Raw genomic sequence first — 17632 nt, 5'->3', positions numbered from 1 at the left:
CGTGCAACTTGCTTCTCCTCTTCTTCTTCTTCTTCTTCTTCTTCTTCTTCTTCTTCTTCTTCTTTCGCCATCTTGTAATCTGCTTATATGTATATGTATATATATTTTGCCAGTGTGATTTCCTTACTCCGCACCCGCGGACAGGCAACATTTAATTATGCATCTCACTGATGCTGACAGCCTGAATTTCGTGTTCATGAAAGCAACGCGGCAACTCTCTTCGATGATTATAAAAAACTCTTCGTGAATCCTATGTACTTTTTCCCATCCTCACCGGGATAATGTATTTTCTTTTTCTTTATTTTCTCGACACCCTTTGCTACCCGCTTTAACCTCTTCATTTTTAATGATGTTTTTTCAACTTTTTATTTTTATTCGTGTATGAGATACAATGTGGTATTGGATAATTGCAGGAGGTGATTAAAGTGTAGTTAGACCTCCCGTGTAACGACGGGAATACTTTCCTGCCTTTGGCAAAACTTTTTGGATTGCGTAAATGTGACACGATATCAATAAAAAAAGAATTAATCTAGTAGATATTTGAATATAAACAACATCTCGATGTTAGTAGTTTCGCGTGCGATATCTGGTCGGTATCGAGGTTCGATCAAAATTTATTCGTGCTTCGTAAATCGCTCGATCGAGGTCGAACGAGGTCAGCCGCGTGTGCTCGTCCACGATTCTTTGCCTTCGATCGTCAGCCTTTTTGTTTCGACTTAACTCGCGTGATTTGTAATGAGCAAAGCGCTCGCGGTTAAGAGGACCGCTTTAAATCTGTTATGAATGAAAGGGAATCGTTACATACTCGTACATGTATGTAGAATGTAGAGAGAAATCCGCGTCACGAGGATTCGTATTATTCCACCTACGATTCGAAGGCGCGGTTTTCAATGGACCTTAGATCGTTCGATTTTTCATTTTTCATTTTTTCACGTTCGATAGAATCGAATTCCATGTTCCTCGAGTTCCACGCTGTCCTTGACTAGGCAAACTGTTGGCTATGAGCCACCTATGAGTCCGTACAAGTATGCGAACCCCTTTTCAAATATAAGAAACATTCGACCGCCCTTGGTAAGAAAATGATGAAATATTTTCAGAAAGCCAGTGGAATTTTAACTTGCTTTGCTTCTCGTACTAACGGTAAGTGCGTGAAAAATTATAGCCACCGTTACAGAAAACACCCTATATATGTACATACATTCGAGATAAAAAAATACCCTAAATTTTTCTCAGCAATAGCAAAGAGTAGAAAAGAGAGAAGAGACAAAGGGTAAGAAAGGGAAGGCGTAAGACGCGTCGAAGAGAGGCAAGAGGAGGCAGAGGACAAGGATGTAAATCATAATATGTAAATCCGTGTGATTTCGTTTGACTCCGGCTGGCTCGGATGACCGGCGCTTCGAACTGATGGCCACTTGGCGAGAAACTCGAAAAGGCATTCCAAGACCAAGCGCGCCTCTTTCGGCTCCTCTTCACATAGGTAGACGGTTCGCCTTCTACTTCCAGCACGCGTCCCTCTTCTTCCACCTTTTCTTTTCTCTTCTGCCGCTCAGTTGTCGTAGAGGCGATGGTTCCTGTGTAAACTGTAAAACGTCGAAAAATGCGTCGAGGAAACGGTGAAGCGTCGTAAATAATCCTCTTCTTTTCCTTCTTCTTCTTCTTCTTCTTCTTCTTCGTTTCTCCTCTTCGGCTTTTCGTGGTTGCTTTTCAAATTTCGCGTTACAATTTATATAATAATTATTGGCTTTTCGTGACGTTTTATCGATCGGGCTTAAGCTTCTCGTGAAGGCTGGACAGCAGGTCCGAGGAGCATTATAAATAATTTCCTGGAACCGATTACCTGAGAAGATAGCAAGGATGTTCGCGCGTTCCTCTGATGTTGCCAGCTCCGACAAGAAGATGCGTTTAGGTTTAGAGAAAATCATTTAACATTCAGATTGGTAAACGATGCTTGGCTGAATTAAAGCATCCTCTCTCTGGGTTCCGATTACATACCTCTGAAAATGGTGGCGCGGCGGTCTGCTATAAAGTCATCGAACGGATAGTTATTGTTAGTCATTTGATCCAATAATCATAGAGAATCTAATCTCATCGATTTTGTGATCCTTTCAATTCGATTCTCTTCCTCTTGCCACGATTCATTTGACCATCCACCGCTTGTTCAGAGTTTAGACACCATTGGTGAACACTAATTGAGCCGTAGAGATAACTTTTTTTTCCCTTAGTTTCGCCTCTGTTCCGATCCCAAACAAGATTACGATCAGATAGTTCCGTCGAAGCCGATCGATTATGAGAAACTTCTTCCAGTTTGCCAATTCTAGATAATTCTTTGAACGCTGCATGGATCTTTTGAAATACGCGACAGAACGTAAAAGGAAACGGGAAATTTCCTTGATATTAATGCGACCTGTGATTAACACCGATATCGCTGCCATGTTGTCGTAACCGATAGGATTTTTCCAATTATTCGATCAAACGTCTAAACGGTGTTTATGGAACGGCTAATGATAGACTAGTATGTACAACCTCGTATCTTTCTTCGCTAATGATATTTAGCAAGTTCGTTGCCCCAACATCTTGGCCCGCGATAATCGCGTGATCGAACATTTAGGATTACAGTTTCTCCATCTATTATTAGTAACGTTATGTCTAATATCTTTTGAAAATGAAACGCCTTCGTTATCCCGTATTTCATGGCAGGATATAGAATCGTGAAAGTGGCCTGGTTTATCCTCTGGCACGACAAACTCAATATCCTTGGGGCCAGTCTAACGCCCAGCAAGAAGCAAGAAGTAAGAAGCGAGAATAATCAAGTATAGAACATGAAAACGCGTCTATTCTCCGCGGGATCGCATTCTAAAGATAGACAGGTATAAACCGAAGGAAATTCCGGAATTATTGTACGCGCGTTGGTTGACGCATTGGTAATCGCGGCTAGAGAGGCTTGTTCGCGAACAATTGCGCAACCGACACTCCGACAACTGGTTATCGTGCACAACCATCGAACCGAATTATCCATTGGATATCGCGGAATGTCAATTAACCTTTTAGAATAATTTATGCCTGTTAATATGCGTGTATCGGTACAATTGTAGGCGGACATTTAATTCTCTACTTATCTTTGTTACCGTTCGAGATGCAAGTATCGAGATGAGAAAAAGTTGATAAATAAATCATAGACTAACGAAGAGAAGTTGAGTCGCGAAAGATTTTCTATTTAACTAGGAAACGGTAGGAAACGGTAGGAAACGGTAGGAAACGAGAGAATTATTCGTAAAGGACTGTGGGTCTAAATTGGCAAAAGGTGATACAGGGGCGAGAGACACGTGCCCCGGTCGCGTCGCGCCGCGCCGTAGCCACAAATACAAGGCTGGCTACCCACGTTACTGGAGACGGCAGGAAATCGAGGAATGTGCATGTCGGTGCATTATCGCGCAGCCCACAGCCTCCGGCCGAATGCGAGAAACCTACCGAGCCGATACGTATGTACGTGTTGTACGTATTACAAGGGCGTAGCCGTAAAACGCTCTCGCCTCGAACAATCGTCTCGCCACGAGACTTATTAGATGACGAGAACAATGCAACCGCCTCTCATTCGCGTCTCCAATCTCCAACTCTTCGCACTCGGCTCGTGAAAATTTTCAATCAGATTTCTAAACTTTCTTCGCTAGAGATATTCTCCTTGAAAAGGATCGATGAAACATCGAAAACAAACACAAGATTTGAAAAAAGAAAAAATAAGAAAAATGATGGATCGAAGAGACCCGTTATCCGTCTACACAGAAGAGAAAGAGCTCCAAAAAGAAATGCTCGCTTACGAAAAAGTGACAGCTCGCATACCAGACATTTTTCCGATAACTACATACTACCCTTTCCTCTCCAGGGAGAGGAACGTGTTCTACGCGCCTGCACCACTCATATACGCATACGTATGTACCTACACTCGTTGACTGTCCTGCAAGAGTTGTTCGACCGGCGCGTTCTTTTTATTCTCAATCATCTTTCCCCTTCCTTTCTCTTCTTTAACTGTCTCTCCCTCGCTTGGCGACCGCCACCACCGCGGCGACAGAAACAGCACGACGCCAGAAAGAAAGGCGAATGATAAAGGGACAGGTGAGAGAGAGAGAGAGAGAGAGAGAGAGCGCGCAAGGGTTGAAAAGAAATGCTTGATGAGAAAAAGAGCCAGGATTTCGACTCTCTTCGCTAGAGAAAATGGCGATATAAGGTACATATATTCCTTGTTAGCAACGATTTCGAGTGGTTAGAATGTTATTCGAAGCATTCGCTGAAAGAAATCCCAAGTTGGCAATCGACGTTCCGAGTATCTCAATCGATGACCAATATTTCCTCGAGGTTTGCTTTCAACCGACAGTTCAACACTCGCAGTCTCGCCAGCTGGATCGATTTATTTTAATTGTCAAAGGTGAGCACAGCATCGTTCCAGAGGCTCGAGGTATTCGAGATACATACTACCTCTTAATCCGCGGCGAATGGCAACCCGGCTTATTTCATCGACTTAATTTCCTGATTTCGTCGTCACCGTCGTCGGCGTCGTGGACGGCTAAAGAATAAATCGCGATAAATTGCGAGCATCGTGATCAGCCTTTGACCGGGTGGGCTCGACCAACTTCCAAGAGAAAGTTCCGTCAATTACCTACATCGGGAGACACGTGGCTTACGCTGCTATGCTGACTCTACATTATTTCTCGTAATAGCCGCTAGAGGGATATTTAGAGTAGCAATTTTCTCGCAAGCACTCAACATTTTCAGATACAAATAACTGGAAATTGGATTATCAGTCGATACTTTCTATCGTTCAAACGATCATGACAAAAAATAATATTTCACCGTTATTATAGGTACATAAATACCTATATACATAGGTATAGAGTAAAAAATAAAAGTTTCACGGAGGTCCTGACAATTCGGAATTTCACGTATCGACGAGAATGTTTGCGTTAAAGGATGGGCCCCGGTGTCGGTGCCGCATGGCCATAAGACGGCACGTAAAATCGGTGGCGTAACCGGTAGCATCGGCGGTCCTCTTTCAATTAATAACGTGATCATAGGTTGTTAGAGGTTCCTTCGCCAGACAATCCCCACCTCGTCATCCCTTTATCCCTTTTTCTCTCGTTATTCTACTTCCACGCACGTCACACCAGTTACCTTGCACCACCTTTCTTCGCCCGTTCTCATCGCCGCGCCGCACCGTTCACCAGCCTTCCTTCCCTTCCACCCAGGATATCATCCTTTTTCTTCCCTTCTTCAGTCCTCTTCGAAACATCTTACTTTTCTTATCTAGAAAATTAAAAAAAAAAAAAAAAAAATATTTATTTTCATTTGTCTCCCGGATTGAAGATACATACAGATTATTTAAAAAAAGTACTAGGACCGAATGGTCAGAGATTATGAAAGCAAGAGAAATCTCTTTCCCTCTCTTTCGATCCTTGTGACGCGCATTTATCGTTCTCAGGCGAACGGTATTCATTACTCTTCGTTTGAGCGGTATTGTAATATAATTTTAAACGAATTCTGCGAACACGTGAAATAAAAATAAGAGTTGGTCGAAGAGATTTCGAAAAGGACGATCCATCACGTGGTTCAGACGGATCTTGCACAAAGAACGTCTACCCTAACCGACGTTTCCCTCTTCCATTCGACAGAGAGACGTAAGTAAGTACATAACCGCGTATAAAGAAAAAGAGAGAATGAACATTGCTAAATTAGGATTAGCCATGTACCTTGGATATTTTTCAAAGAATTATTGTATTATCAGGACAATATAAAATTCTTCTGTACATAGAACACCTTGACATTAATTTGACTAATTCGTTGGTGAAAAAGCATTTAGTAAATTAGAAATGAAAAATTATCGATAATGTTCCTTGTACTTCCTGCCTGGTGTGTAACCCAAGCCATATAAGATCCTTGTAACGGTACAAAATATTATAAAAAAATCTTCGTTTTACCAATTTACATGGCGGACGACTATCGTATGGTGACGAGGATCGCAACGATAACTGTGCCGCATTCGAAGCAAGAAAATTGAAAACGTCGTCGTTGCTTAACGAACCTAGCGGTACATTCGTAACGCTTAAACAGTTAAAAGAGATTCTTCGATAAGTGAATTATTTTTTAGCAAATCTTTTAGCAGTATTTTATCATTGAAAGCTTTTAGAGATTGGAAATTTTGGAAATAGCCTATCAGAAAAAAGGATCATAAAAATAATGGAAAACGGCTAAACAGTTTTCCCGATAACAAACAGATCGTTTACAACACGGCAATCGGGTTCGATCGATCGTAAAAATGTCAGTGTCGATTTGCCTCATGTTTTTCCCCCCATCGAAAGTCTGTCGCTTAGGTACGATGCACCTTGTCCGTGGCGTACGCATATGGGATCCTGTGACGAGCCGTTGGTTTTATCTTTTTCTTTCTTTCTTTTTTTTCTTTTTATTTTTACTCTCGATTCGAGGATGCAATTAAAGGAAAAAGAAAAGAAAGGACACCCGTGTACCGAGCAGCAACGAAGAAACCATCCAAGTTTCTACTGCGGTCACTGCCACTCTCCTTCTCTTTCTTTCTTCTCTGCTAACCCGCTTTGTTTTTCTACCCTGTCGCGGCAACCCTACGAGAGGGTCTCGTAACCGTGATGGACTTTCGCCCGGTACCCTGAAGACGCCCAAAGGATATTGAATTTATACCGGGAGACACGAGCTCATGCGAGATGCCTACAAGAGACGACCGCAGCTTGCGGGTTAAGTGTCCGTTACAGGAGGAATATGTCACAGCGCTTCGTTTTTTATAGCCTTACATTTTTCTTTTGCCAAGATATTTGGGAAATTAATAATTTACCAAAAAATGAATAAAAGAATCCAACTCCCAGGCGATTGTTTCAAAGGAATACGACAGAGAGAAATAAACTAACCAATAGGTGTGGAGTTATTCGTGTTTCGCGACTGGGGTTCCTCCGCACGAAGCCCATGAAATCCATGGTGGTCAGGGTACATGGTTGCGGCTACTTGACTTTCCTAATTTACCGTGTTTACTATGTTGGCCCTGGCCAAGCGTAAATTAATATGTTTATCAGGAGGGCCGAGTGTCGGCGAAAAATTTAACATCACCATTCACGAGTTAATCGTAGAGTAACTCGATATATCTTGAATCTTATACATACAAGTATTATAGGTACCAGTAGAATTCCTTTCACGAGTCGCCTCCTGGCTCTCTGTTCGCAGCATACGAAAATCTCGCGTATGCTTAACCAACATATCACTCGTAATAAAGATACATACTTACAAGGGGAACACGTGTGTAACTGGTTGCCGGACGATTGCATAAGAGAGAAGCGGACCAGCGATCTGGAGCCGTCCGTGCATAAAGGATGCTCATTAATACGCGTTACGTTGTTGCTCGTCGATGATCCTTCGGTACAGGCTCTTTCAAAAATAACTTTCGGCTATTACCGAAACTTTCTTAACAATTGAGAATATCTACGCGAAGAAACGGCGAATAATTCGCGACGATTATTTATGAAACGTCACTCGTTAATTTATGTTTAGCACCGACGGAATAGAGAGAGAGAAAGAGAGAGAGAGAGAGAGAGAGAGAGAGAGAGAATTCCTGCATGCTTTTTTTTCACCATATTTCATATGGCAGGCCATAGCTCCCCCCTTTACAAGAGTACGTTTGCATCCTGCGCGACAGAAAGTTATAAATGATCGAAAGACAACTTAACTCGAACGTAAGCGCAAGTATTCATCGGCAAGGCTGCTTTGACGTGGACATATCTACGGTGAAGTCGAGCCCGTCCTCGGACGGGGACGTTGTGTCATGGGGGCACGAGAAAACAAAGCTATTAGTCGTAAGAACCGTAGATATATATCTTATTGTCTCCAGCCGCTAGACGGAATTACAGCCTGCCCTTTATAAATGTATACCTTCGTCCCGTACCCTATGGGAATATCAATTCTTTAGAAATATTTCATCGACCACGATATACCTTCAAGCACTTCATCTAGAAATTTGGATAAAAAATTGTTTAATGTAAAACGTTAACCGGCCAGCGTCTCCCTTTATTTCAGTAAAAGCGGTTACGACCGCAAAATTTGTCTGCTCGAAACCTTACCTGCCACAAAAAACCCTCGTAACAGCTCGTGACACAAGATTCCGACTCTGGTTTGGCGAAAAAAATCGGAAAAAACTAAAGTAGAAGATACAACGCAAACGATCAAGCCTAATGCATCCTCCATTTACTAAATATCTCTATCTCGTCAGACACCGATACAAACACTTGAAGAGAAAAAAAGAAAAACTGTCCACCATAGGTAGAAGGAATTATTAGTAGATATATATCTTATTGTCCCCGGTGGGTATAGAGAATTCCGTGGGTTTAAACTTCTCGTCGTTGGTCGTTGGTCGTTGGTCGTTGGTCGTTGCTCGTTGATCGTGGTCTATGGGGGCCCCCACGAAGATACGTTATTAATCGGCTGATGTCAGTGGTTCGACCCCTCATAGAGAACCCATAGGACCCCGTTCGGTAAAAGAGACGAGCCGAAGAGAGAGGGTAAGAAAGCTGAACAGGGATAATGGCAGAGCCCTGTGTGAACAAGCAAGAGGCACGAACCTAAGAAAAGACAGAAGCACGACTTGAAAAGAGAAAGAAAGAAGAAAAAGATGGTGGAGGAGAGGGCGTAGGGTAAAGGGAGAAACAGAAGAATGGGACTCACTTCGTGCATGACCCAAAGAAACCCCCGCTGAGCGACTCGATCCGATCCGCTGATCCCCGACCGCGCTGACGCAGATACCATCTTTCCTTGCACTCCGAATGCTCTCCGGGCGTTTCTTTACCGCCCATATACCTCGCTTCCCCTCTTCGACGAACAGCCAGAGGACCGGCAACGGCCACGGAAGAAGAAGAAGAAGAAGAAGAAGAAGAAGAAGAAGAAGAAGAAGAAGAAGAAGAAGAAGAAGAAGAAGAAGAAGAAGAAGAAGAAGAAGAAGAGGAGGGAATATTCTCTACACACCGAGACAGCTATATGACCGCACTGATTTGTCTGCTTATTGTTGCCGTTGCCCCGTCTGCTTGTTCGACCAACAGGATCGTGACGACGCTGACGCGACCGAGCATTCTTCCCGCGAAATTCGCGAATCTCCCTGCCTTCTTTTACTAGGCTTTGGTAACCCCCTCAAACGATAGACACATACACCCCACAAAGATCTTGATTTCATATTATGAAGCACCCTGTAGATAGAGTTCAAACCGTGTCCAACTGTTTTTGAGCCATTCAAAAGAAAGACTAACATGAAAGGCTGTAACATGTTTAAACGACGCGACGGTCTTTATGAGAAATCGGTAGCGAATCGATGTTAAACATAGGCCAAGAGAGAAACGGCATTGCAAAATAATTAAAAAGTCAAATTTATTCGTACGTTTCAAGCAGGGAATCGTGGAACGAGTTTGACGGAACATCGGTCTGACCATTGTTTCGTCATTCCTTCATGGTTACGTTTCGTGGCACGCCTAAACGTTCCCGGCCAATAATCGATGGCACGTACTTTATCAACGACGGCCAAAGTCCGGCTAATTACTAGGAAGATCGATGCGTTTGACCGGAGATTATGTAAGCTTAAAAATCACCTACGTGCTTCCATATTTAGTTTTCTCCAGCGTCTTCTCTGCATTCGGCGGATTACACGTTCTTTTTATTTTTATTTTTATTTTATTTTTATTTTTATTGTCAAAAGTATATGAAATCAACATTTTTCTCTCGTTTATGCATTTATGCATTTATGCATTTGTGTGTAGAGAATGAAAATCTTTGACTTTGAAAAAGATTATTATGTATTCCAGTTGAGGAAAGTTGATTATTTTTCGAAAAAAAATCTCGGAGAATTTTTTATGCCGTCCATGATACAATGCCGTCATTGTAGCATGAATACAAAAGTCGTTCATCTTGTTTCGATGAATTTTGTCCACGATCATGGGTGACAGTTGACCGATCGAAAAAAGATGTTACACCTAGCATCATGTTTTTCCAATAGTTTCATCGTTCTTTCGACCGTTTCGATACTCGATACACACTGGCTTCTGGTAGTCGCATAAACCTTGGCCGTTGACGTGACTGAGAATTTAATGAAATGAGACACACGAGTACACACGAGTCGAATCGAAAAAACTAACTTTCTCACGATTCTTCGCATGCATACCGTGTGCCAGGGTACAACAACGAACCGTAGATTTATATTGATTGCACATAATTATATCCTGGCGACTGACAAAACTCCGTCTCGTATCCGGAGAAACTTATTTCAACTTATCAGCAATTGAAAAATTTGGAAATTTACACATACGTTACATGTACATACATAATTGAATCGTTTGGAAATGAAGGTACATATATTCGGTACGATAACGAATAAATGTAACGAAGAAGGAACAATTTTGAATTACAGGTTCGCGTGACGGTGCTGGACAAGAATGACGTAGCACCAACGTGGGGAAGCGGCCCCTGGAAATTCAAAATTTCTGAGGAGGCACCACCTAACACCGTTGTCACGGTTCTCAAAGCATTCGATCCGGATACGATCGGTACGTTAACTTACACCCTGCTACCAAATCGTCGTGCTGCCAATAATTTGGACAGCCAAGAGCCGAGCAACGAAACCGAGTGCCAATTCAAGCTTCATCCGACCACGGGACAACTGACGCTTGCAGAGGCACTCGACAGAGAGAGTAGAGAAAAATATGTCCTGAAAGTTCGAGCCGATGATGGATTGCAACACACCGACATCGCGTTAACCATTCAGGTAAGATCTCTTTTCCATATATCATCCTCTTGACTTGCTGTAATTTTTTATCCGACCATCTGTACTTTTAATTAGAAACCCTTCCAAGGGTTGTCCCTCTACCAATTTCTTTTCCCTATTTTAATTAAACTGAATTCTAAGTAACCTAAAGTATTGTAATACGGTAATGGAAATTTGGAAATTTGGAAATTTCGAAATTTCCAACCTATTGTTAGAAACTCGGATTAATCTGACAATGGAGAAAGGTAGCAAGATGGAATCACGCGGTTTTCCTTCGTTCCGCCTTATAATTCATTACGCTGCTGGCCAACCGAAACGATTCGCGGCGATAAAAAACGTGAAGAAGGGAGGCCGGTCGTTTAACGAAGGTGGAAGGAAGGCAGAGTAGCAAAACAGAAGAAGGAGAAAGAGAAGGAGGAAGGCAAGACCAGATCAGAGCAGGGCCAAGATCCGTCGGAGACAATCGCAAAAATTATCCTTATGACGTGTAATGGCTGGAATTCTTTTAAGGTTCTCGTTGGCCGCCGTCCGCTATTCTATCCGGGTCTCTTAAAGGCAAAAGGAATGCCAGTCCCGATCATAGCTCGCCTCTTTGGGGCTCCGTGAAAGAGGCCCGCTGCCGACAGTTGCGGAATCTGCCCCTTCTCGCCCCTTATATCCTCTCTTCTTCTCCTCGCCACCATCGATCGACCTTAGAAGAGTTTCTCTTCTCCGACCTCCCCATCTTAAGAATCTCTTCCACCATTTTGTCCTTTTCTTTCCTCCGTCGCACTGTCCAACAACCAATTTGTGTTCTCATATCTGTTCTCTATTTCTTATATCTATTTATAATATTTTCATTAATTAGGATTAATGAGGCCATTTCGCATTTAATTAGTAAATTAGAGATTTGGAAATTAGTCAATTTCAAAGTAACAAATTTCTTTCAATGCAAAGTTATCCAAAGGTATAAAAAATAAAATTGAAATTTATTCGACAATGTTATCCTCGATTCTTTCTTACTCCTCTTCTGATTTTGTATTTCTCTCTCTCTCTCTCTCTCTCTCTGTCTCTGTACAATTTCAGTGTTCTTTTTCTACCTTCTTCTTCTTCTTCTTCTTCTTCTTCTTCTTCTACCACTACATGGTCAGAATGGTCCAGAGTCCGCTTTCGGGTTCTCTCCTCGTCATCCAGCGCGTCGTCTCGGGGCAACCGTCACTTTTTGCAAACGTCTCCGAACCCTCCTTAATCAAACCGTGCCCACCTCCGCTTTATTCTTTTATACCGCCACCGCGTGTCGATCCCTCTCGACGCTGAAAACCTATTCATTCCAACTTCCGAGACCTTCGGCCGTGGCTGCTACGCCGATAGATTCGCCACGAAGTGGCTGCCTGCCTGCCACTTTTTTCCTACACCACCTAGCCACGTACTCGTTTCACGCGTGCGAAAAAACATTCGACCACCAAAACTTTCCTTCTGACCACCACCACCTTTCTGACCATTCTTTCGATGGAACTGCAAACTTTCCCCTCTGCTTAAAAAACAAATTCCAAATTACCCGTCGATAATAATTGTCAGTCCAATAACATGGACGCGATGCGACGCGATGCGACGCGACGGACGAATAACAGAAGAATGTGTGCTCGATTGTCTCGGTTTCTTGATGGACCAATACGTGTTTATTCAGCAGCGACGTCGAGTACAATCGAAAGAGTAACAGGAAGCGTTAGCTCCGATTCTGAATTGTTTATCTTAACCCGTTACCTTTCTTCTTGATCAAGCATAACAACGAACCAAAGAGATGAATGAAAAGAGACTGATCAAGAATAACAATAATTATTCTTAACTGAAGGTACCTTTATCAGCGAATTCCAGTGTTCCCTAGAAATAACACCGTTTTAATGTTCTTCTAAATACACCGATCAAGAACTCGAGGAACATCCACAAACGTTTCAACTTGCATAAACATATCGTTCTATTTCAGTTACGAGCGCAAGATAAATTTTCAAAAATAGACCAAAGGATCTTTGTTGAATTTTACAGGTGACTGACACCAATGACAATGCTCCAACGTTTCAAAGCACCGCATACTCGTTTGACGTGCCGGAAAACATGCCAAGAGGAAGTAGAATCGGACAGGTGGTCGCGACAGACGCAGACGCTGATGGACCCAACAGTCAACTGAGCTACACCTTGATATCTGACTGGGCCAACGATGTTTTTTCCTTGAATCCTAGCACCGGTGTATTCACACTGACGGCCAGTCTCGATTACGAACAGGTACGTATTCCTCCTATTGCTACAGATTTGATAATGCACACTCGGTGTGGATACACACTCCAAGTCGAAACTTTTCGAGGACATTTGTATTCTAATACAAATGCGCGACAGCAATTACCTTTGTCAGAGACGAATAGAACAAGACACTGATACCGTGTTTAAAACATCAATACAACTTCCGTGTCAGGACGTAATTACGATGATGAAACGACACGACACGCTTTACCAATCACGCGTACGACCTGTCTCGCCGTTCAATCTTACTATCGTAAAAGCTAAAGTTTCTTCTAATTATTAGGTGGTCGCAGATGAAATTGCCGATTTATTCACAAAATTTTCAACGGCTATAATCTTGCTAAAAATAATAGGTAGTCGTTAATCGGAACGTGCTCCAGAAACTCGATGTCCTTGCAGGCGACAAATTGTTAATTCATAATTATACATTTTCAGATTCTCTAAATTTTCCATTAAATTAAACATTTCTACTGGAATTTCTTCATTTAGATTTTGATAGAGGATTTTTATCAAGCTTTAGGCTTTAAATTGATCTAACTAAACTGTTATTTTACGGTACTTTGGTGTCATCGAATCATGTCAGACTTTTAACATACAGCAACCTATAATCTGTAATCTATAATCTATAATCTCTAATCTCTAATCTATAATCTATAATAACAGATAAAATGATTCTGAATATAAAATATGCTCAGACGAACAACAAGCCTCTTCTTCATTTTCATTGAGCGGATTCGAACGATCGAATTTTTCTATCGCAGCAGCTTGATCGACAGCGGATAGAGAACCACCACCACGCGAGAGGTCCACATACGGTAAAACACGTTAGTTGCCCGAGGCTACGATTATAACCATGAAACACGCCTCTACATTCAAGCTCGAACGCGCCTATTATATTAGCTTTTGACTACGAAGCCAACACTAGAATTTAGGGTTTAACGCTAACAGTCCGACAGATCGATCAACAGACGTTTTTAATGACAGTCCGATGCTTCGTTTCGGAGACAAGCCATACTTATTTCCAGGATGAGTATGTCTGCTCCAGTAGTGTCAGTAATATATTTTTTCTTTTTCAAATCTTCCCAGACAATTCTGTCATACAAAGTGTCTGAAAAAAAGTTTCAAAATTTGAATGCATGTTAATTCTTACAACTGCTAATAGAAGTGGCAATAATATTTTTGAAACACCAAAATTATATGTCATCAAATTTTTTTGTAAAAAATGAAACTTATTAGTTCGAAGGAAAACCGAAAGTTTTATGTAAATTCTTGTTTTTTTCTTGGTTACGATTAGAAGCTTCCGCTAAACAATTTGCCTCTCACGTCAGTCAGATCTTCCCGACCCCAGTGAAATATAGTAATCTCTCCCTTCTCTATGTCCCGCCTGTTCCACTCTCTGTTTTTTCTATTGTTTCTCACCGAAACACGCCATTTTGCCCATCTAAATATTATACTAATACGATGCACCGCACCATAAGATAAGCAATGGCGTAGCGAAATTTTCGATTAAAGCTAATCTTTTTCTAAGCTTAATCAGCCGCTGTTCTATACCTGAGATCTTAACTTTTCAAAGTCGTTTCACGAAAGTCCATGTCATTCATTTAAGCGAAGAAGCAAAACGCTTATGTATGTATCTCGTTTCCTCAGGTACAGCATTACATCCTGGTGGTTCAAGCGACCGACGGTGGTATTCCGGCACTCTCTTCCACCGTTACGGTGTATTGTAACGTGGTGGATTTAAACGACAACGCGCCAATTTTCGAAGTTGGCCCACACGCGGCAGACATCGTGGAAAACACGACGATCGGCACACCGGTGTTATCTGTGACCGCTCAGGATCTCGATTCCGGAGATAACGGCAAAGTGATTTACGCGGTGGCCGGCGGTGACGAGAACGGTGATTTCGGTGTAGCGGCAAACGGCACCCTCTTTACCCGCAACTTGCTAGACAGAGAACAGAAGCCACTTTACAATTTGCTTCTTACCGCTACCGACAGTCCTCAACCACCGGCACGAGCTTTGTCTTCCACCGTTCAGGTACCTACATATGTTGTTCATTGTGTAAATGAAAACTTATGTTAGATAGACACATCGCTTTCGTTCTTTATCGAAGAGGCTCGATTAGGTAGGAGGTAATTACAATTTCAACTTGTCGTTTATGTAGGTTACCATAGTGCTACTAGACGTGAACGACATGTCGCCAGAGTTCATATCACCGACCAAGATATCGATAATAGAAAACGCGGCAAGTAATACGGTAGTGATGGCGATTAAGGCGGTGGACAGGGACGAAGGACGAAACGGATACGTCGAGTACTCCCTGGAGGACACTACGGTTCCCTTCACCGTGGGTCCCGTAGATGGACTGTTGCGCGTATCTGGCTCGTTGGATCGCGAATTAAGGTCAAACTACACGTTGGAAGTAACCGCGAGAGACCGTGGCGAACCATCGAGATCGTCCTTGACAACTGTCACTGTCACGGTCCTTGACGAGAACGACAACTCACCGGTTTTCGACCCCCGACAATATTCCGCCACCGTAGCCGAAAATGCCAGCATCGGAGCTAGCGTTCTTCAGGTACGTACGGGCTACGAAATCAACTTATTAATTACAATACAGATTCCAATTCTCGTCGACGTATTAATATTTTAATCACATCGCAGGTGTCTGCGATGGACCGAGACGAGGGTGCAAACGGTAGAGTGCGATACAGCATCGCGATGGGAGACGAGAATCGCGACTTTACGATATCAGAGGACGGTGGTGTCATCAGGGTAGCAAAGAATCTGAATTTCGAACGAAAGTCTAAATATCATTTGACCATTCGTGGCGAAGACTGTGCATCGGAAGTTGGAGAAACAGCCCGGGGTGATAATGCTCAAGTTACCATCACTGTACTCGATATAAACGACAACGCGCCTGTATTTTTGGATTCACCCTATTTGGCACACGTGATGGAGAATATGGTGCCCCCTGGAGGAGGATTCGTGATACAGGTAACTATTAGCCTATAGCGATCGAGAAATCCTACTACATAATCGTTGCAAAAAAATATTATAAATTGTGCAGGTGAAAGCTTATGATGCTGACACACCACCTTACAACGATCAAGTCAGGTACTTTCTCAAGGAAGGAGACACGGATTTGTTTCGAATCAACGCAAGCACTGGCGACATATTTCTCCTTCGACCACTCGACAGAGAATTGGTAGCAGAATACACCCTGACATTGGTGGCAATGGATACTGGTAAGTCTCATTACATTGGTAATTACATTCTTAACTAACTCATTCATTAGTTATTATAGAATACTTTCAACTTTCAATATATGTACCTATGTACATATTCTATTCTAGGGGGATATTCTAGCAATCTGAATGATATTGTTAACTACATCTCTCTCAAAGTTCAATTTCGTTTCATCGAATTCAATTTATGCAAAACGTAGCTATATGCAATAAAACTGTTAATTAGTACTGCTTAATTGTATGATTATAAGACAAGCTTGATTAAATTGAATACGTCCATGAAGATGGAATAGAAAATTGAAATGAAAGAAGGTAAATAATTTTGTAAAAAGATGAAGAAGAAGCAAAGAAATCGCGGGTACAGAGAGGCTATTCCCCCTTGCAGATTCTTTAGAAATGTACCTTAAGGGAGCGGCTAAATAGGTATATAGGTATGCTGGAATCTTGCACAAAGACTGGCATTGAAAGGGTAGTCACTATTCTTCGGCGAGGATATTTTTCCGGCCATCTTGGTAACCGGTCTTAGCTTCTATGTAAACTGGTTGCGAATTAGCACGGACAAAGGACTTAATTATATTGGCTTTCCAACAAAAAAATTACAAAAGAAATCGAAGGACGAACGTTAAAATAAAAGATGATAAAAGAAAGAAAAAAAAAATGATTTTACCACCTGAAAAATGTTCTCCAGTTTCTTTTGAAATAACAAAACATTTTCATGTGCTGTCTACTGAATCACAACTCTATACTTTTTCCTCTTCATCGATACCAGCATAGAAATTTTGACTCGGATGAGTTTACCACCATCGAGCGACGTATCAGCCCCGTAAATAGACTAAATAGACTAAATAGACTAAACAATAGACGATATATATACGCGATGGGTTTAAGTAATGAGCGGTAAATATACAAATTGGATATAAATTTGTGGGTTGTTCGATGAGATTCTTTAAGCGGTGGGCAGTTTCTCGTCGAAATCTTTTTTATCGTTGGTCCAACGAAGCCGGTAGTCTCCCATTCGAGGGTGCCCACCTTTTTTCCCCCTTTTCTTCATGCAAGCATCGGGGGTCCAATCGGTCCCCGCCGCGGTAGACAAGCCTGCAGAGTTATGACGCGCGATTATGATAATCGCTCTCCAAATGCCTTCCTCTGCCTCCATCCCCACCCTCAACACTTTTCCTCTTCCTCCTTCCTCTCTATACCGCCATTTCTCCTTTACTTTCTTACAACTCCCCTTACAATTCTACCATCTTTCTACCCTACCCTACCCCCCTACACCCTTCAACACGCTTTCGCTTCTTGCACGTTT

General features: G+C 42.2%; 1 protein-coding gene across 1 annotated transcript in view; it reads left to right on the top strand.

The window, feature by feature from the left end:
* LOC114880286 (cadherin-related tumor suppressor) overlaps positions 1-17632 on the top strand; it is a 52481-nt gene that overhangs the window by 23853 nt on the left and 10996 nt on the right. The window contains exons 2-8 of the mRNA XM_029196149.2: positions 10451-10621; positions 10667-10804; positions 12827-13063; positions 14726-15115; positions 15243-15656; positions 15743-16075; positions 16149-16326. Of these exons, the coding sequence (XP_029051982.2) occupies positions 10451-10621; positions 10667-10804; positions 12827-13063; positions 14726-15115; positions 15243-15656; positions 15743-16075; positions 16149-16326 (1861 nt within the window). The remainder of the gene's footprint in view (positions 1-10450; positions 10622-10666; positions 10805-12826; positions 13064-14725; positions 15116-15242; positions 15657-15742; positions 16076-16148; positions 16327-17632) is intronic.

Source organism: Osmia bicornis, chromosome 13, assembly GCF_907164935.1.
Source record: "Osmia bicornis bicornis chromosome 13, iOsmBic2.1, whole genome shotgun sequence".
In the NCBI taxonomy this organism is placed as follows: Eukaryota; Metazoa; Arthropoda; class Insecta; order Hymenoptera; family Megachilidae; genus Osmia; species Osmia bicornis.
This window is presented reverse-complemented; position numbering and strand designations above follow the sequence as displayed.